The sequence below is a fragment of the Eupeodes corollae genome, chromosome 3 (genome assembly GCF_945859685.1).
Source record: "Eupeodes corollae chromosome 3, idEupCoro1.1, whole genome shotgun sequence".
Taxonomy (NCBI): domain Eukaryota; kingdom Metazoa; phylum Arthropoda; class Insecta; order Diptera; family Syrphidae; genus Eupeodes; species Eupeodes corollae.
In genome coordinates this window covers 20579129-20601737 of record NC_079149.1, presented here as the reverse complement: position 1 = coordinate 20601737, position 22609 = coordinate 20579129, and the positions used below count along the sequence as shown (strand labels likewise).

Sequence of the window (22609 nt, the reverse complement as noted above, 5' to 3'; positions counted from 1 at the left end):
ACACAATACAACTATCTGGTATTTTAAAATCATATTAAAACGTCAAAAGACGAATCAGTTTTAAAAACAATAAATACCTTTTGTACTTTAAAATTTATGGTAATAGGAATAACAACTTTTAAGTATCCAATTAGCTAAAAAACTGATTTCAAACATTGTTATTATTATTAACTTATTTTCTTAACATAACAAATCCCGGAAGCCACACCGTTAGTTAGTTGCATTCTTTCAACAGCATTAAAAACAATGTTTAAAAACCTGATAATGTCGGTTTAACTATTTTTCTATTCAGAGTAGCAGTTTCAAGTTTTTGAAAAAGGCGTGAAGTTACAAATTAATCTATGAGGTCATTGGTAACCGCGAGCTCTTTGAAAACAATGAAAAAGTTATATATAGAGTATATAGAGCTAGACTTGAAATCACAAAATTTGAAAAAAGATATGCAGTTAAATTGTGACACAATTAATTGTTCTTTATATTTAAAAAACGTTTTAACTCAAATTTATTTAAGTTTTTATTTTCATTATAAGAAATGTTACTCCAGATTGTACATTCTTAGAAATTGCGAAATTTAAAAAAAAAATTAAAAGACTTAACACTTAAAAATATTTACAAAATAGATTCAAGTACATTAATCGAACGGTATCATAATCTTAATTCGAATTCCCTTCTGCATACAAAGAGTCTTTTAAAAAATACTTCCTGAATTTTAAGATTAAAAAATGTAAAATGTGTTCAAAAAATTATTATTTTCAAAAACTAATTTTTCAAAACTTTTATTTGAAAATCGTTAGAGTTGTTTTTATGTACATAATAAAGTTTTTTAGCTTACGCTACAAAATACTTTTGATATGCAGTTTTTTAGAGCTTATTGATATACGTTTTACATTTCAATTTCATGAAAAAATGATGACTCATTTTCAAGATTTCGAATTTCGAAAAAAAGAATATTTGATATTTTTTTTAACCAAAAACAATGACATCTTTAACCACAAAATTTTATTAAGAGAATATAAGAGCTTGTGCGAAAAAAAGGATATTGAAATCCGTTTATTAGATCTTGAAAAAAAAAGGATAGGGTGCGACCCACAGTGATAACTTCCCATCACGTCCGTTGATTTGTCCTGCTTAAAAGGTTTGCAGGTTTTCGCGTTTTGTTTAAAAAGTTCTCATTATTCTAAAAAAAATAAAAATTACCAACAGTATTTTGCATATAACGAGATTCGAGTCGAAAACCAATTTTTACCAATTTTAGTAGCATTTATTGAAAGTTTCTTATTTCTTATATAAATAAAATGCACGACTGGGTCGCACGAACTTGCTCCTGTATGCAAAGAGTCTGTTTAAAAAAGTACTTATATGAGATTTAAAAATATACCTGTAAAATAAGTTTGGCTCCAAAGATATAAATGCCATTTGAATTGTCAAGTCAAAAAAAAACGCACGATCTTTGTATATGAAAACCATAGTACTCTCATGAGCAGAAACTTTTAGGGCGACCAGATTCCGAGTCGTTGGCGTGGCATTTGTATCGAAAGTGGAGAAATTCAGCGGGAGCGAGAGAAAAATATTATTCCCATTCCCATAAGCAGCCAGAAGAATAAATTTCGACCCAAAAAGTCAACACAATTTCCTTCATTTATTTGAGTCTATCCTCGTATATGTTTTCACATAAAGAGCTTCCATATGAAGGTTGATGAATTTGTTTTTGTTTTATTTATATCAACGCACTTTATATAACAAACAAAATGGCTTAATATTGTATCTAATAAGGGGATGAAACAAACTTTTGTATGCATAAGTCAGCTGTTTAGGATCTTTTACCGATATTTGTTTTTATTTACATTCATAAGTCTTGTTTTACTTGTGTACAATCTTTGTATATGAAAAATGGTTTCTATTACCTATAAAGCTACAATGCAATTCATATAGATTCAACTTGTTCCTTAAAAGCTTTTTTCCTTTAGATAGCTTTATTGTAATTTCATATTAGAAGAACCAGGATGGAAAATAAATAAGATAAGAAAGAGGCAGGCCATGAATGTTTAAATTGTAAGGCGATCGCCTATTGGTTGTGTAGTTAGGTAGCAGGTAGATGTCTAAAACGACCATAGAATAGTTCACTTGGCGTGCTTAGCTTTATGCAGATAAATAGATAAGGACATGTTTATGATGATAATGAAGGAATGTTATTGGTGGCTAGAAGGTACATACTACATTCCTTCTTTACTACAAGTTTTCAGCGCAAACATGGAGTTTTTACGTTCAGTCTATTTTTTTCACTAAAGTTTTAAAAAACAAGCATACGAACAAGTACAAGAAATTGCTGTTCATGTGTTGTTTACAGTCAGGCTCTTGTGCGTTTTGGATTTTAGTTAAGAAGTGACACGTAAGCAGTAGTTGTAGAAGTTGTACGTTATACCTTTATACATAGGTACAATGTGTATGCGTTGAAAAAGTGATTCTAATAGAAAATACATATACTCTCTCTGGCCAGTTTCTTTAACTTGTCGGTACTAAGTAAGCCAGTAAATCATGTGTGAAACAACCTTATTCGTAAAGAATAATATTTTTAAATCATATATACAAAGTTACCAAGATAATACTTCTTGATAGACTCTTTAAAATAGATTGTTGATTAAATATATCATATACATGTGTACCAAATGTATTAATTTGGATGAAAGATAGGAATGTAATTACAATTTTGTCAAAATAATGCGATCTTTCGGGCTCATGCACCCTAAAAATAATTTAAAAAATAATATTTAAAGATTCAAAATTTTACCTGAAAAATAAGTTTGTCTTCAAAAATTTAAATGCCATTTTATAAATAAAAAAACCTTTGATTTTTCAAATTTTTATTTTGAAAATCGTTAGAGCGGTTTTTTTTAAATTAATTTTTTATATATAAAATTTTCCAATTTTGTTCTAAAAATATTTTTGGAATGCTGTTGTTTAGTGATTGTAAATATACGTCTTACCTTTGAATTTCGTAAACAATTGTTGACCCGTTTTTGAGATATAGAGTTTTGAAAAATAAAAATTCAATATTTTTTAAAAAATCCAAACAATTAAAAATTGCATTTTTGTTAATCAAATATTGTTAAGGTAATATAGGAGCGTATTCGGAAAAAAAATTATTAAAATCAGTTCATAAGTTACTGAGAAAATTAAAAAACAAAATAACGGTTCTATGAGCGGTACCTTTCCTGAGCAATACAAAAATTTGTTTTTCTTATAGAAAGAAGCAAATTTAAAAAATAAAATTTTAGAGAAAATTTAAAAAAAAACTATCGGTTTGTTTTTGAGAAAATTCGAATTTTCGGTTTTTGACCAAAAAAATTGTATGGGGGCCACTGTTAGTTTTGATCTTAAAAAAAAATGAAAAAAACGCCTAACGCGAATCTGCTCAAAACCTTAACTTCCAAGTTTGAACTCAATCGACCCAATGGCTTAGGCTGTAGGAGCGTGGACAGACAGACAAAACCAACCGGACGGAATCGCGGGACCCACTTTTTTCGACTTCTCTACCATCGTAATATCATGTTTGATTAAAATCTCGAGTTCGAAATTTTGCACGAATGCAAAACTTGCCATATAGTTCCTATATGTCGCAAGTAAAAAATACAAATTGGATGAATGAAATATATTTGAAGTCAATTGCTTCTATTATTCACAGGATATCGAAAACCAAACATCAATTTTTTACCAAATTTGCGTTCTATTTTTTGTAGATTGCATTTTTTTTATGGAAAACCAAACTGTGGAAAACAATATCTTCTGTGAAATAAAAAAAATTTGAAGCCAATATTTTTAATTTTGAAAAACTATTTGAATCCAAAGTAAATGTTTACTAATTATTATTGTTTTTTCTTTAAAAAAAAACTGTTAATACGATTTTTCTCAAAATTTTACTGAATGTTGAAAAAAAACATTTTTTAAAAGATAAAATTAGTGAAGAGCCCATATCTCAAAGTTTTGAAAAGATATTGAAGTCGCAAATCGAATTGTACCAACTTTCGTTATTTCTTTTAAGGTTTTTAATTTTTTTCTAAAAAATGTCAATTCGATTTTCTCAAAATTTTATTGAATATTGACAAAAATATTTTTAAAACGATAAAATTAGTTTAAAGCTAATGATAAATAAAGTTTTAAAAAGATATTGAAGTCGAAGATCAATGTTTCCAAATGTTTAAAATAATATTTCTTATAAGTTAAAATTAGTTGGAAGGCGAAATCTCAAATTTTTGAAAAGATATATGAGTCGAAAATCAAATTTTACCAACTTTTGTTAATTCTTTTTTTAGGTTTTTATTTTTTTGTAGAAAAACTGTCAATTAGTTCTCAAAATTTTACCAGATGTTGAAAACGTAATTTTCTGTTGCACAAAATTGATTTGGAGGTGATATAATTTTTTGTTCGTAAAATTTTCGAGTTGACAAATATTTTTTTTTCCTTTTTTTTTATTTATAAAAATACCATTGATTGGAATTTTTTCCAAACATATAAATGGTGATTTTTTGAGGTTAGGATTTTCATGCATTAGTGTTTGACAGATCACGCGGGATTTCAGACATGGTGTCAAAAAGAAAGATGCTCAGTGTACTTTGACATTTCATCATGAATAGACTTACTAACGAGCAACGCTTGCAAATCATTGAATTTTATTACCAAAAAAAGTTTATCGACAAATTTTGTTCAGCGATGAGGCTCATTTCTGGTTGAATGGCTACGTAAATAAGCAAAATTGCCGCATTTGGAGTGAAGAGTAACCAGAAGCCGTTCAAGAACTGCCCATGCATCCCGAAAAATGCACTGTTTGGTGTGGTTTGTACGCTGGTGGAATCATTGGACCGTATTTTTTCAAAGATGCTGTTGGACGCAACGTTACGGTGAATGGCGATCGCTATCGTTCAATGCTAACAAACTTTTTGTTGCCAAAAATGGAAGAACTGAACTTGGTTGACATGTGGTTTCAACAAGATGGCGCTACATGCCACACAGCTCGCGATTCTATGGCCATTTTGAGGGAAAACTTCGGAGAACAATTCATCTCAAGGAATGGACCGGTAAGTTGGCCACCAAGATCATGCGATTTGACGCCTTTATACTATTTTTTGTGGGGCTACGTCAAGTCTTAAGTCTACACAAATAAGCCAGCAACTATTCCAGCTTTGGAAGACAACATTTCCGAAGAAATTCGGGCTATTCCGGCCGAAATGCTCGAAAAAGTTACCCAAAATTGGACTTTCCGAATGGACCACCTAAGACGCAGCCGCGGTCAACATTTAAATGAAATTATCTTCAAAAAGTAAATGTCATGGACCAATCTAACGTTTCAAATAGAGAATCGATGAGATTTTGCAAATTTTATGCGTTTTTTTTTTTTTTAAGTTCTCAAGCTCTTAAAAAATCACCGTTTATTTATTTGGATATTATGTTACAATACATAATATAAAATTAAATTCAAGTGTCTAGCGTTATCGGTTTGTAAGTTATTTAAGGGTAACGAAAATGTTCACTTTTTTTAAATTGGTATGGTAAAAAACCACCCACTCAATTTTCTTGAGAGCCCTTTCTGCATCTTTTTGTATTATGTGTAACACAATTTATTTGAAATCGATTTCTCTTCTGGTTCTTGAGCTGTGGACGATGAAAAAAACTTCGCGAACTAACGGAGACACGCACGCACAGACATCTTTCTAAAAATCTTTTGAATTCGACTACATGGACCTTGAAACGTCGAAATATGTAAAAAAAATTAAATTCGACAAATTGGACCAATTACAATAACTTCCTTTGGGAAGTTAATAAAACAACTTATTTTTTCAAAACTATTATCTAAAAATGTTTTTAAATTATTTTTGTACGAATTCAATTTTTAATTTAAGTTTAAAAATATTCAGTTCCTTATAGCCTATTGATCTACATTTTCCATTACAATTTCGTCAAAAGATGATCACCCATTTTCAAGATATCGAATTTCTAAAATATTAATTAAAACAAAATAATAAATTTATATTTTTTTAAAACAAAACCAATGACATTTTTGATCTCCAAATATTGTTAAGACAATGTAAGAGCTTGTGTGGAAAAAAGAATATTGAAATTATTTTATTAGTTCTTGAAAAAACTTTAAAACAAAATAACAGTCCTATGTGGGGGTACCCTTCTGTAGAAATAGACAAATATTTTTTGTATTGAAAGAAGTCAAGTTAAGAAAAAAATATTAACGAACATTTAAAAACAAAAATCTTTCGGTAAGTTTTTCAAAACATTCGAATTATCCATTTAATACCAACAAATTTTTATGGGGACAACCGTTATTTTAAATCTTTAAAAAATTAAAAAACTCCCAACGTGGTCCTGAACTTAAAACTCCAAATTTCTATTTAATTCCCCCAATTTTTTTGAATTGCAGTGGCGAGAACAGACATATAGAAAGACAGACGGACAGAACTGGGGTACCCACTTTTTCCCACTTCTCTACCATCGTAATGTTATGTTTGCGTATGTCGGCGATTACTTCGCAAGTAATCGCGCATACAAATGCACAAAAACAAAACTTCAAAAATGGTTTGATTTGTTTCTTTTAAAAACAATTTTCTATACATTTTAAAATGAATTGTGATATAAAAATCTTATGCATTTAAACTTGAAATCCAGGATTATATAAAAACTCACTTTTAAGATATAAAAAACTAAGAAAACTGTAATTAAATAAGCAATAATAAAAGAACCTTTAAAAGAATCACCTATCAATTTCAATCCAAGAGATACAAAATATCATTTGGGGGGGGGGGGGGAGTGCTTAAGACTGTATCTCAAGGAAACTGAAATATGATATCTCTGTAGATCCCAACGTAATAATTCAATTTAAACTCCTCGTTTTAATCCCCTGAGCACACAATTGAAATATTACATCCAAATTTTGAAAACCAATATTCATCTCGTTAAAATTCAAATTAAATAAATAATATTTTATTTCAAGAATGTTCCGTCTTTTGTTTGTTTTGTTAAAAGATTTAATTTTAATCACCCCATTTATAAATTCGACTCTAATTATATTTAATTAAACATATCCAAAAAATACTTCACAATTAAAACTATCAAAACAAACTGAACAAAAAATAAAAATCAAGTTTCAAGTAATTTATCCATTAAAAAAATAATACCTATTTATTGTACTTAAAACAAAACTTGTTTTAAAATAAAACAACATTAAAAATAGCACAAATTAATTTAAAATATTATTCTCTCCAGCTTAATTTTATGAAAAAAATGTTAAATACCTATCTATCTTTTTATAAACAGACATTTAACATGATAAAAGGCAAAAAAAAAATTACCAAAAATAAGTAACGATAACACAAATGTAAGTATATATATACTTCTACTTACCAATTTGAATGCCGCCATTTTTCGATTGCCAATAATTTAATAAATATTTATTTTATTCTGCCAACACTGAATCTCAATATGTATGTATGTAGTTACGCTCGTTTTATATACGCACTGAATTATTGTCACAATTTTCCCCAAAAAAGAAAACAGAAACAAAAATACTCAACTCTAGGAAAAGCCGAGTATAAAATTGGGAATAATATTAAAATATATTCGAATATATGAATAAATATTGAATATCCTTTTTGCCGAGCGAACGCGGCGCGTGTATTTCAATCTTATTTAACAACAATCCTCGTGTGATTTATTGTGAGTGTTATATTTTTTCCACAAAAGAACATTAAAGCACTGTGAAAATAAATTTCAAAAACGTTGAAAAAAAAGAACAAATCGCCAAAAACCCCCAATTCGCTGATTTCCTCACACCCGTTCTATTAATTCCCTTTGGTTATTTATGTTCCATAAAAATTCTACCGCCACATGAGACCGTTATTTCGTTTGGACTTTTCTTTTTTTAATATTTCATCACAAAAGAAAAACAAAACGAAAACGAGGGAAGGTCCTTTTTTTAAAAAATCCTTATTTGTAGATTTTCTCCCGGTCAATTGGAGAACAGGAGAGAGCAATTAAATTGATCTTTAAGCCGGGAATTTCGACACAAGTATTTTTCTTGTTTAATTTTTAATTTGTTTGTATCCAAAATTTTTATTTACGGAACCACCATGACCACTTGTTGCTGCTTGGTTCCGAGAGAAAACTACGAGTGACGAAAAGTTTGTATCTGATGGATGTATTTATTGTATCTACACCTCACTGTGGTGATGGGTTGTCTGCCTGCTGCCAAAAAAGTTCTTTCGGTCATACCTATGGAGCTTCTATAATATTATCTGGTATAGGTTATTAAAAACTTCACTTTCATTTGAAACCATTAAGAGAGTCACTCACAACTCACGACTCACGAGAGGTGGGTGATCTCCATTCCATGTGTCCTCTGTGGCTAGAGTTGGTCTTTCTTAATCAGAAAATGGCGCAATTAAATATCGAGAATGAGAGTCACTATAGTCACCATCGAAGTCACCGGCCACTGCCGCGCCATAATGATTGAATGAGTTAATTTTTATCTGCTTCGGTGATTCAACACAGCAATGTTCAACAGGTATAGAGTTTTCTTTTTGTAGTTTAAAAATTGTTTTTGAGTGACGAGATTTCGTTCTGCTCTGCTGATGAAAGGGTCGACAGGCACTTGGCAGACTATGGTTGCTTCTGCTATAAATGGACTCCCTAATTTGACTACTACACAAATTTTGGGTGGGTGATTAAATTTGTTTTGGGATTTCTTGGTTTAATTTTTTAAGAATAAAAATAATCAAAGGATAAAATCTTTAAATATGAGGTCAGAGTATTTTTTTTTAATTTTATTTCTTATTTGGAATTTTGTTACAGTGGAAAAATATGGTAGAAATATTGGTCTTGAAATTTTGTGTGCCTAATTGTCGGCTTAAGAGTGACGCTTATGTTTGAAATAAATGAATATTGAACTTTTCAAGAACTCAACTAGTGCAAAGATAATGTTTGAAAAAATTTACACATTGGGTCTTCCAATAAAGGTTTAAATCTGATATTAAAAAAGAGGCTGGGATGTGACCCAAACTTCTCATCCCGTCTGTCGATTTGTCTGTCTTGCTTAAAAGGTTTGTAGGTATTCGTGTTTTGTTAAAAAAGTTGTCAGTTGAATTATTCTAAAAAGTTTAAAAATTACCAACAAAAGCTATTTTGCATAATATGATGAAATAGTTTTGTTTCAAAATTTATTTTTGCTAACGAGATTTTCAGTCGAAAAAAACTCACTCAGTCAGAAAGGTTTTATTTTAAAATTGAGATTATTTTTTTGCTTTTGTTGCACATTTAGGAAAGTCTTTTTTAAAATAAAAATATAGCTCAAAAACGACACCAAACAGTGACACATTGAAGATAAGGAAGCTTTTCAACAATCATTATTGGATTTTCTTAGCCTGAAATGTGACAATTCTTCTCATTAATGTAACTTCCAAAGTGAAAATGGGACTCATTACTGATGACTTTTCAATGAAAATCCGTATATTTTGTATGTTATTCAATAAACCAAAAGCATTCGTGTTTGTTTTAGCTAAATTTTAAAAGTTCTTCAAAGACCAACAAACCAGGGTTTTTGTCAATATTACGGAAGCATTATTCTCAGTTGATTTTGAGTGATACACACGGTTTCGATTCTTTGAATCACTTACTTATATTAATAGTTTAGATCTTCTACCAATTTTACAACGTTTTTACGTTCCTTTAAAATAAAAACATGACAGCCTAAATTCTTTTATGAAAGTTCAGGTCTATTAATTTCAGTGGAATTCTCAGTTCCTAGAAATTTCAAAACTGAAACACCTTATCACTGTGCCCCCAAAAACTAAACAAATACTTGTATAGCAGGTAATGCTATACATGAGTTTTCAAATCATACGAAAATCAACATTATAAAAGGTGATTTTTTAAGAGCTACAGGAAAGTTTTTCAAAAAAAAAAACACATATGTATGTATACATAATTCAAAAAAATGCATGAAATATTTATTTGAATCGATATTACTGTCCACATAATTCAATGTTTGAAGATTATTTCATGCACATGTTGACCTTGATTGCACCTCAAATGGTTCATCCGATTAGTCCAATTTGGGCATACTCTTTCTAACATTTCGGCCGGTATTTCACGAATAAATGCTTCAAAGTTATTTAATGCGTCAACTGAAGCGAGCTTGTCTGTATAGACATGAGCTTAACATAGTCCGACAAGAAATAGACTAAAGGTGTTACGAGTACATCGCACTATCCTGGCGGCCAATTGACCGGTCCTGAATGTGAAATGAAACGTTCATCGAACTCGTATCGGAATAAGTCCATTGTTGCGTGTACTGTGTGGCATGTGGCACCATCTTGTTGAACCCACATGTCATGCAAGTCAAGCTCTTGCATGACAAGTACAGAAGTACGGTCCAATGATGTCACCAGCGCATAAACAGCAACAAACTGTGACTTTTAATGGATCCTGGATGCATTTTAAGCTGTTGCAATGCTTCTGGATGATATTCACTCCAAAATCGACATTTCTGCTTATTTACGTATCCATTGAGCCAAAAATGAGCTTCGTCGCTGAACACAATTAAATAGAAGAAGCATGATGAACTCTCTAATAGAGCACGCATTTTGATAATAAAATTCAATAATTTTCTTCAATTCAATTCAATTTTTTTCGTTTGTAAAACGATTTATGGTTAAATTATAGACCAAAACCGAAGATGTTTGAAAGAAAAAAAACACGAAACGTGCGTCATCTATTTAAGCCAGTGTTTCCAAAAATATAATAGCTAAACCACCCTTTACAGTCTTATTATTTTGATACGTATATTATTTTTCAATGTTTTTGAAGCACAATTAAATTTGTTTTTTGTTTGATCTGTCAAAAATTTTGAACTCGAGATTTTAATCAGACATCAGACATTACGATAAATGTCCAAAAATGTGGGTCCTCCGATTCAGTCCATCTGTCCTGTCTTCAGTCCTGTGAATTGAATTCCAATTTGGAAATTAGGGTTACGAGACAATTCACTTTAGGCGTTTATAATTTGGAGTAGTCCCCATGCAACTTTTACGGTCAAAAATCGAAAATTCTCAAAAACAAACTGTTCTCTAAAATTGCTGTCTTGGTTTGACTTCCTTCAATTTAAACAAAAAACCGTTATTTCAAATTTTCTCAAGAAATTATCCACCGATCTAAATAATTTTTTTTTCTGCACAAGTTCATAAACTGTTTCATGATATTTAATGATCAAAAATCTCGTTGTCTTTACTTTTGCTTTTTAAAAAAGTGTTAACTTTTTTCGAAATTCGATATTTTTAAAAGGGGTCACTATTTTTTTAAGAAATTGAAATGTAACACTTACATGATAAGTTATAAATAACTGCATACTTTGTTTACGGACGATCGAGTACGACAGTGACCACTGCGGACTCGTCGCCGCAATACGGCTTCTAAACGAGCTTGTGGAGTTGGAGGAGTACGCACCGTCGGTGCACTTTTAAAATTGTTGTAAGACTCAATGGCATGGCCGTGCTTCAAAAACGCTTTAGCGAGAGAACTTCGGTCTAGTAACATGTACCCACTAATCGACAAATACCGAGATTGACAAATGGACGAGACAATCCAACGAACCATTAAAAGAACTACACCGAAATACAAGGAGCGAGACACAACCAACTTGTACCGTAATGCGACTACAGATGCACTGCATAGACACAAAAGAAGACTTCTGACAAGGCTTGAACGTTTGTACAGGAGGTTTATTGACCTAAACAATCTGGAGATTAGGACATTGAAGTCGTCGATAAAAAACGTAAGCAAGAAAACTATCGATTAAACATTAATTTGTACCGGGACAAGAAAATTCGGATCGTTAATTCTAGTGACCCGAGTAGGTTTCCGAAAATTAACAAGATCTTTAGTAGGAATGATAAGAAGGACGCTTCAGAGGACGACAGAAAACAAATACATACTTCTTGACTTGACTTCTTTGTTGTCTAAGATCCGCAAGAGAAAGCAGAGGTGGTGGGGGTGGCTTTCCAGGAAGTGTACAAGGTGAATTCTAGCATTCGCCCTAATCACGTCCTGAAGAATAGAGGCCTGCAGCACTACTTCTACCTGCGTAACGACATAACGCAGTGGCGATCCGAGAACCTCAGTTTTACCAGGTTTAATGATAAAAACTTGGCAAATGCCATCATCACCGAGCAAAACGAGGCTTATACCTTATTAGTCACGAAGATTGAGCTCCGGCTAATCTTCGATTCATTTAAGAAAAAGAAGTCAGCAGGTGTCGATGGTATATCCAACATTGTACTACGAAATTTACCTCGGATATCTGTGGACATTTATACCAAACTGTTTAACAACGTTCTGAATATTGCATATTATTATATTATGCGTCTTAAGACAGCTGTGGTATATCCTCTTCCTTTCTTCTTCTTTCTTTTTGGGCTTTCTACCCCAAAAATTAGTTCTACGAAAGCGTACTTTTAAGTGGCAACATTCCACCCGAAGCTTTTCCCTATTTTTTCAATGGATTAACTTAGAGTCTAGAGAAATAGCTAGCTGCATTCCTCCCCTTAAACAGTTCAACCGTAATACTCGCGCTTCTAGGAATGCTCATCAATATACCCTCGAGCCCATCTTCGGTCGTACTGTCAAGTACAGAGATTCGTTCCTTAGCCGTACTATGCGAATGTGGAATGCCTTACCACACTCTGTCTTTCCCAGCTATTGCAATATTCAGGAATTCAAAACCAATGTGCACCGACATCTCCTTTCAACCCCTCTCTCCCTTTCCTAGTGCTCACACTGTGTCTACATAATAAGGGTAATATATCCCCTTGAGTGTGCGCTTATTATAAAAAAAAAAAGCTTTAAGATAGTTTTAAGATTTTGATAAAATATAAATAAATAAAAGAAATAAAAATACTTGCACACTTAAAATAAATTAAACTAAATTTGAAAAAAATTATGTATAAAAGAAAACCGCTTTAGTAATTTAATAAATCAAATGGCGTTTAACTTTTTGAAAACGAACTTTTTATTGAAAATCCATTTTTCAATTTTAAAATACAAGCATTATATTTTTAAACATACTATTTGCATACATGAGCAAGTTCGTATTTTACTTTAATTATTTTGGAATTTAGATGTTAGGAATCAAGCACTCTCTGGTTACATTTTTGGACCATTTTTCAGTTACCTTACAATATCATTATTTTTGTTGTCTTATTTTTGCACTACAAAAAACACTAATTTGGATCTCTTAGTGTTACATTGGGATTCAACTAGAAATGTTGTTGATTATAAAAATTATAATAAATGCAAAATTCACTTCACTTGAAACCCTTTTTTTTCCAAATTAAATTTAGGTTTTTACTTCTAACCCCTTAAAATAATCGCCAACAAAACTGCACCATATTTTATAATTTAACTTAAAATGTTTTATGTAAATACACTTTAATTTTATGCATAAAACCCAAAATACTTTACCTATAAATTAAAAAGTTTATAACATAAAACAAAAATGAAACGAATTCATTCTATAGCAGTTAAAAACTCTAACATACAAACAAATCTATATCCAACTTCAACCGCTAATATTATACAAAGTGAACTATTTTGCCAACAACTGTTGAAGAGAATTAAACCATTATTTTGCCACATTTAACTTCGTTTGCCAACGAAAAAACAAAAACTAACTTCCTTCAAACAAATTCAATTTATATTCTCAAAAAAATATAAAAAAAAAAACAAAAGTTCAAAGCTGCCAAATCGATTTAAACACAACTTTCCCGGATCTGCATAATGCCGCATATAATTTATGATGCCTTCCCGCAAGTTATTTTTTCGTTTGTCTGAAACAAAGAACCAGAAAAAGGAATCCTGAAGTATTCTTTTCTTGTACGAGCAAAAGTATCTATGGCGCTGTATGTGCTTGTGGCATGCTCCGCTCCTGCTTTGTCTGCGCGATTACTATCAACTCAATCAACATAACTAACGCAGTTAACCTTTGGCTCATAAAATGCAAAACAACTCCCAGCCATCATACACACCCCATACAAACCCCATACATACCCCAAACACACCCCATACATACCCCATACATTCTCCATACACAGCGAGTGTATGAACTTGTATTCCCATTTAGACGGCCAGCCCATCTCTAGCTCGGTGCAGTGTTTGTGCGTCTTGCAGTTGCTGCAGATATAATATCAAATGAGGATTCTCAAGTGAAAACTGCAGATACATAGTATTTACGAGTATGGGTTGTAGTTTCTTAGATTTTTCAGCATCCTTTTTTTTCTGGCACTATTATTGGCAAGTTTTCTTTATACTTCACATTCACATGGTGATATGGCATCATCCACTGTTCCGCATCCTCGCTCCTGCTAAAAGAATTCACATTCCCTAAAAGTATGTATTTATATCCTGCGTGTATGGAAGTGGAGTCAAAATTTGAGTCTCGTAGTCGTAGTTGGAGTCGAATTCGAAGACTCGACATAGACATTCAAGTAAAAGGCTGAGCACTTAGCATTCAAGAGCCAAATGGAAATTAAATTGATAGCTGAGCATATTGGCGCACTTCTAATGCGCATTCATCCTACGTCTGTCTGTCTTTCCGTAGGTAGTTCTCGTATACACCCCAACATTCCGCTGCTTCAAGTCCTCAGAACTTAGGTATGTTAGGTTGGTAAGGTACTGATACTGAAATACTGAAACTAAATATTTCTTTTTCTTCGTTCTGCATCGGTTCTGCATCTATGTAGACTCAGCATCGCGCTCCTTACCCTCCAGCGCGCTGCAACTGCAAAGCCATATTCATACTTAACTTATACTATTCCTATTCCTTCTTTTCTTTGGCACAGGAAGCTTAAGTTAATGCTAAAGAATGTAAGAGGAATGCTGAAACAAAGAAAATGTTTTTAGTTATTCTTTTTTTCTTTGCTCTTGCTTTAAATTTTAATTTTTCTTCACTTCATCTGGGAGTTTTATGGATTCAAAAAAGAAGAAAAAAGATTTTCAGCACAGATCCTTTCGTAATTACTTCAGTTTTTTTAAGTTCATCTGTTTTTTAAGTACGAGTATTTTTCTGCGTTTCTTTTCGCAGAGACAAAGAATTCAAATTACATTTTTAGTAGATGCAGAAAAGATTTTTGCAGTTTGCCAGGATTAACAGAGAGAGATAAGACCTGATGCTATTCTGTGTGTTGTGTTTGTGTGTGGTGAGTTGTGTGGGAGTTGAAATTGTTTTACGAGTTATTTTTTTTCTTTTTTTTTTGAATTTTCTTAAAAGCACTAATGGGAAGAAGAAGAAAGCCACAAAATCAATAAAATTAAATTTAAAAAATAAAATGTTCTTCTATGAAATGCACTTTTTCTGAATTCACTACGTTGGGCGCCATTTAAGAAAAAAATAATTAAAAAAAATAGTATAGGAGCCATGTTTTAAATAATTAGTCTTCTAGATTCATTGACGACAAACTTTAACGTCACTTCCGTATAACTTATGCTTGAAAACGTATGACAACACTGATATAGTGTAGCTGCCTAATTTCGAGTACTCCTCTTGGCTGTTTTTTTCTTGGATTTTCATAAAAAGGAAAAAAAATACAGTTAAAAACACAAAATCAATAGAATTGTATGTAAAAAATATAAATTCTTTAAAAAAAATTCATTTTTTTTAATTTGAACGTCGTTGGGCGCCATTTAAGAAAAGTAGTTACACAAAAAGTGGTAATAGAACTGATATTTTGCATTATTAGCCTTATGAGTTTTAACAACAAGGTTTAATGACTTACTTACTTACTTAAGGTGGCGCTACAGTCCGGTGTGGACCTAGGCCTCAACAAACATGCGTCTCCAGCCAGCTCGGTCAATAGCTAGCTGTCTTCAGTTTCACACGCCAAGTTGTTGGAGGTCTTCACCCAACTGCGTGCGCCACCTGAGTCGCAGTCTTCCTCTACTGCCCCATCAATCGGGATTGGATTCGAAGACCTTCCGGGCTGGAGCGTTGATGTGCATTCGCTCTAAGCCTTTGGACTTTAATTCTGTTAACTAGGTCAGTGTCACTAAACAGCCCGTACAGTTTGTAGTTATGTCTTCTCCTCCATTCTCCATCTATGCATACGGGGCCAAAAATCACCCGAACAATTTTTCTCTGGAAGCATCCTTAGACGCTCTCATCTTTCTTTGACAGGGCCAGGCCTCAACGCCATAAAAGACAACCGGGATGATGCGTGTCTTATAGATGGTGATTTTAGATGCTCGAGAGGACTTTACTTCTCAATTGGCTCTAAGTCCAAAGAAGCAGCGATTTGCAAGAGTTATTCTTCGTTTGATTTCAGCCCTGGTGTCGTTGTCTGTGTTAATAGCGGTGACTAGGTAGACAAAGTCTTGTTCAAGACGTCGTTGTTCAGTGTCCTTTTTTTAAGGACAGCATATACTTGGTCTTGCCCTCATTGACCACTAAACCCATCTTCTTCGCTTCCGTCGCAATGCTCAAAAACGTTCCACTGACATCACGCTTTGATCTTCCAACTATTTCAATATCATCTACGTATCCGAGTAATTGGATGGATCCTTGGAAAATTGTGCCTCTAATGTTTACGGTTTTGCATAATTCTTTCCAGAACGATGTATAAGAAGTCGCATGAGAGTGCAAGCCTTGTCTAAAACCTTGACCTTGATAGAGCAGCGTTTATGCTCCATCGTCATTCTGCACAAACGGATAAGTTTGACAGAGATGCCAAAACTAGACATTGCTCTGTAGGGCTCTTCCCTATAGATGCTGTCATACAAGGCTTTAAAATCGATAAAGAGATGGTGGGTATCGATTTGAAGCTTCTGGGTTTTTCCAAGATCTACCGTAGTGAGAATATTTGGTCGATAGTGGATTTTCGTGGTCTGAAGCCACACTAATAAGGACCAATCAGGTTGTTGACGAACGGCTTCAGACGTTCACATAATACGCAACGTTAAGGAGACTGATGCATCTGTAGTTGGCGCAGTTTAGAGGATCTCCTTTCTTATGTATTGGGCATACTATGCTAAGATTCCCCTCATTGGGCATGCTTTCTTCGTACCATATTTTGCAGATGAGTTGGTGCATGCTCCCTTCCAAGTCATCGCCTGCTACTTTGAATAGTTCGGCAGCGATGCCGTCAGCTCCAGCAGCTTTGATTAACTTAAGTTTAGATATAGCTATCTTCACTTCGTCAAGTTCGCGTAGGCGGAATTGTTGATCTGCATCGCCAAGGTTGAGTGGTTCTATCTCCCTTACAGAGGAATTCGGTTCGTCATCGCCGTTATATAATTTGGAGAAGTGGTCTTTTCATATTCTCAACATAGACTGCGGTTCTACTAAGATGTTAACCTGATCGTCTTAACAGGCTTCGATTCATGGCTGGTGCAATTGGGAGGTTCTTTTTACCCTTTGGTAAAATTTACGCGCCTCCTTCCTGTTGTGACACCCCTTTAACTCCTCGATCGTGCGCTTCTCATTCCTTTTTATCCATCTAAGAAGCCGGTGTTTCTCTCTCATCTTCTGCTCGTAGAGATCGCATTTTGGCTTGGATCGGGATATCGGTAGCCGTACCTTGGCTACAACGAGGCTGTGGCTCAAGTCAATGTTGGCCCATCGAAATGTTCGGATATCCTGTAAACTGGAGAAGTGTCGTGCGTCGATCGCAATGTGGTCAATCTGGTTGTTGGTTGATTGATCAGGAGATTTCCATGTCCCCTTGTGGATATTGAGATGTGTGAACTTGCTCTTCTGCGAGTCATGTGAACTTCTAACAATCATCGACTAAAAATTTGGTAAATCGAAGCTTACACATATTACAAAAACCTTTATCTTCAAAATAAAATTGAATTTGAAAATCTACAAGCAATAGCATTGGGTCAAACAAGAAAGCGAAGGAGATCAATGGGATGAAATATAAAATAGGTGTAGGTGTATCTGCATACTCCTGAAGATCTTTTAGTCCACTTCAGGCTCCTTCCAACATTTCTAATTTAATGTTCTCCTACGCTGAACTATTAACTGTTGATGACACATTAGACGTTGATATATTAATTGAGGAAATACATTCTGTGATCCTATTTGCGAAGTATGGAAAAGCTCCAGCCGATGACGGGATTCCATATGAGTTTTTTAAAATTGCTACACCTACATTCTTCAACAATCTTCAAATTCTGTTCAACAAAGCTGAAATCCCCTCTTCTTTTAAAAAGTCTGTAATATTTCCTATTCACAAAAAAGGACCTTTTGTCGTTGTGGAAATTTACAGAGGAATTTCTTTTATGAATGTAATAGTGAAAATATTATATGGCGTTCTTGTAGAGAGACTTGAAAAGTGGATCGAATGGAAAAATGTTCTATCTAATCTTCAAGCTGGCCTCAGAAAAAATTATTCAAACATTGATCAGATATTTACTCTGTCATCCATTGTCAAAGCGTTTCATGCCAGGGACAAAAAAATGTACTCATTTTTTTTTACTTTAAAGCTACCTTTGACCTGGTTAACAGAAATGCGCTCTTCTATGAGCTCTCACAACTTGGCATATCTCCCAAATTCATAAGACTGATAAAAGAAATGTACACTAACACAAATGCAGCAGTTTGGGATATCGCATCCTATTCAGAGTGGTTTGAGACAAATACTGGCTTGAAACAAGATTGTCTCATCAGTGCATTGTTGTTTTCTATGTTTATAAACAGAGAACCATAAAAAATGATGGTGTCTGCGCGACATCCAAGAGCTCACAATGAAAGGCAATGGACTTATGATGATCATTTTCTAGAAACAGCTAAAGAGGTCAAATATTTGGCAGTTAAACTAAATCCGGCCTTAATTTAACACAAACACCTAACCGAAAAATCCAACAGCTCTCAAAGCTTGCTATCATGAAAAAATGTGTTTTCCAACAAAAGAATAATTTTATCTGCAAGATATAAGAAATTCCATGCAGTAGTTAAATCAAATCTTTGCTATGCTTCTCAAGTTTGGGGTTATATAAGTACGAGGAAGTTGAGAAATTCAATAGGAATTTCATAAAAGAGCTTTTCAATCTACCTCAAAATACGCCTTGTTATGCTATATACTTGGAAAGGGGACTACCAAAACTCCTCCTGCAAAGAATTGCACTAATTCTGAAAACGAGGCGTTGGGCGCCATTAAGAAAAATAATTAAAAAATATAGCAACGGAGCTATGTTTAAAATTACAAGCCTTACAGGTTCCTTAACAAAAAGCTTCAACGTCACTCCCGTCAATCGATATAGATTAAAAAAATCTGCCTACATTAAAATAGTGAACTTACTTAGTTTCAAAAACACTCCTCTCGGTTGCTCTCCAAATTTAGTTTAATAAATATTAGACGAAGAAAATTAATTGTTTTTTTGGGCTTTCTTAAATAAAAAAAAGAAAACCATTTTAAACCACAAAACCATTAAAATAAAATTCGAAAGTAAAAATGTCTTCAAAAAATTCAACATTTCTGAATTCGACACGTTGGGCGCCATTTAAGAAAAGTTAGAAAAAAACAAAGCGGTACTATTACGATGTGTTGAATTTTGAGCCTCACAGGATGCTCTACGACAGGATTTAACATCACTTCCGTGTGCTTACAGCTTGAAAATTTATGACAGTAACGAAAAATGCACTTGTCTGGTTAAGTTTAAAAAGCATCAGATGGAGAAAAGGAATTTTTTTTCACTTCTCCTTGGATTTTTATTAACGGGAAGAGAAACTTAGTTAAAACCACAAAATAAATCAAATTGAATTTGAAAATAAAAGCTCCTTCAAAGAAATGCACTAATTCTGAAAATGAAGCGTTGGGCGCCATTTAAAAAGCAAAACGTTTTGATAACAGAACCAATGTTTTGAATTATTAGCTAGATTTTAACATCACTTCCATTTACCTATAGCTTGAACCTATTCATGACACTACTGTAACCGTTGCATCTGAAATAGTGTACCTGTCTAATTTCAAACACTGCAACCCTCTTCGCTGTTCGCACAATTTAATTTATTCATCATGAAGCAAGGCAAAGTGTTGTCGTTTCGTTGTCGTCGTTTTCGGTTACGTTAGGTACATGGTCGACTGGACACCAGCTATGTTCAAAATTCAAATATCCATTTGCACCCTATATCCGAACATTATCATATCGTTTCCTCTGTGCTGCTCTCTCTCTATCGCTTCAAAACTATACTCCAAATTTTAGCGCTAAAGTGTCTGGGTCTGCGCGTTCAACAAAAGGACAAGGAATTTAAAATTTTAATTAGATTTACGCCTTTCAAGTGAAGGGAACAAGTGAATGATATCTTATACCTTAGTGTTTTAGTAGGTTTAGGTACATGCTATCCCGGATACAATCTAACTGCAGTTAGAAGTGTGAGGGGGAAAGACCCTTGTATTCTCCTCTATAACTGAGTGAGCATTCACACGAATTGCTGCCTCTCTATATGCGCTTAATGCTTCTCCTGAGGGTTAGGTACGAGTATAACCAAAAAGCTATACCTACCTACCTATCTTATCGTTGTTTCAACATTTAACTTTGTGTGTTTTAAACCGGAAGTCTGGAAAACAGATGGAAACCGTTAGATAGATGTTTTGTTTAAGAACGAACTAAAAAAAAAAAAAACGAAAATCAACGGGAAAATGCAGAAAGCAAATAAAACGCTTGAATGTACACTGCGCGTTGCACTCTAGGCACCATTTAATGAAACTGTTTGCATATTCATATCCAGTCTTATATATCAACCAGGATTCAGTGAGTGGGAAATAGTATCTTCAATAATACAGAGATTGCATCCACTACTATCATCATAAGCTCAACGTCAGAACAGCATATAGCAATTTCATCTCAGTTCTCAGAAATGAAACTTCTAATGTCCTTTGCTTTACGAATATATGACTCGGATGATGGCAAAAGATTTGAAAATTTGAAAATCTGTGTACATTGTGCGTTGCTTTGTCGGTTGATGAAATGCATATTCCCTGAGTAACGATTTTCGTTCCAGAGAGCTCTGATGGTGTATAGTCTATAGGCTCAAGCTAGATGAATCTGATGTATACTTTGAAAAGTTCAAATTCAAAATTAAAATAATAAATGGCTTAGTTTTAGGTTGATATTGAAAACTTGGTTGGTTTTCAGTGCAAACACATTCATGATAATTTGATATGAAATTTGCAATGTAGTCTTCCAAAATTTTATGAAGTTCTACCATAAGTTCAGAATAAGGGTTAATCCATAAGATTGAAATAGTGTGATAGTTTGTGTATAGGAAATTTAAATACCTTTAAACAGATCTTTAGAAAACCTTATATATTCTGTTTATCCAGCTCGTTCTTTGGATAAAAGGTATACAAAATATAAGACTGCATATCTTAAAGTTCATCGATTTAAAACGATTTTTAAAGACTTGACTCCATTGTTCATCCCAGTGGTTTTTAGTTCTGTTTTGACACTAAATAAAAAATAGGATTGTTCAGAAATGATAGCATTTAAAACGAAAACCAAATTCTGTCAGGTCTAAGTTACTTGTATGGGGTTCGGAAAACAGCAATTTTGTCTGAATTTGGTATAAAGGTTGAACGAATGCCCAAAAATCTGCTCAAAAAATCTCAAGATGAATTATTGAAAACTTCTTCTACAGACAATTACTCGCAAATTTCGCCTTAGTGCAGAATTTTGCAAGATCTTCAATTACTCCGATTTTATTGGTTTACCACTCTCAACTTTTAGAAGTGAAGTTGAACGTGGGGAAAACTGAAGTTTTTGACATCGTAAACAAACAAAAGATTATACTTACAAAAATGTGATGAAATATTTTTTTAAGGAAGAAGTGGAAGTGCAAATATGTAATTTCACAATAAGTTGTTTGAATGTGTAAGCTTAGTAATATAACAATGTTTTCTCTTTTGATTTTAAAACTCAGGTATTGCATAACATATTATGATTCTTTTGAAGAACTGTTGTAAAAATTTGAGCGGCAAACAAATTTGTCTGCCAGTTTTGTTTCTTGAAAATGCTATTGCGCATTGGAGGAATTTGTAAAGTTTATCCCAGTCTTTTGCTCCATTAAGGGTTTGGATTACATCTTCAGCTTTAAATTGGTTCTTGGATAATTGGACAAAATCCTAAAAAGTGTCCGATATTTTCCCTCTTATGGGTGTTGCAGAGTTGGCACTCGATAGGCAGGTCTGTTCAGAAAAAGTATCTCACCTCTGACTCGGAGAATTGAAGAAATCATATCCGTTGAGGTTTTGTCGTCGAAGTAGTTTGATTCTCCAAGATTTAACTCCAACTTACTATTGAAGTCTCTATACTGCGATGCTTTGGCCTGGTTGATGAAATTTTGCCGATATTTTTTATCCAATTTCGCACCCGTCAAATTTGCAAGACCTATCCAAGTTTTTACAAAATCAAACAGATTTATGATGATAAATTTTAATACTCTATTAGCCAGCCTGGATAAATCCAAACGGAGTATTTTGATAACGAACTCAAAATAAATCTCGAACGTGTCAATGAACAACGGTGGAGAACCTGTTTCGATATGAAGCAAATAATTAGGCGTTTT

The 22609-nt window shown here is 33.2% G+C and overlaps 1 protein-coding gene across 3 annotated transcripts in view; it reads right to left on the bottom strand.

Moving 5' to 3' along the window:
- LOC129952235 (pro-resilin) overlaps positions 1-8367 on the bottom strand; it is a 62871-nt gene extending 54504 nt beyond the window's left edge. For 2 of the 3 annotated variants that reach the window (XM_056064725.1, XM_056064726.1), the window contains exon 1: positions 7405-8367. In XM_056064725.1, coding sequence (XP_055920700.1) covers positions 7405-7422 — 18 coding nt within the window. In that variant the 5' untranslated portion in view covers positions 7423-8367. The remainder of the gene's footprint in view (positions 1-7404) is intronic. The other variant, XM_056064727.1, reaches the window with a different exon arrangement.
- Between the last annotated feature and the right edge of the window lie 14242 nt (positions 8368-22609).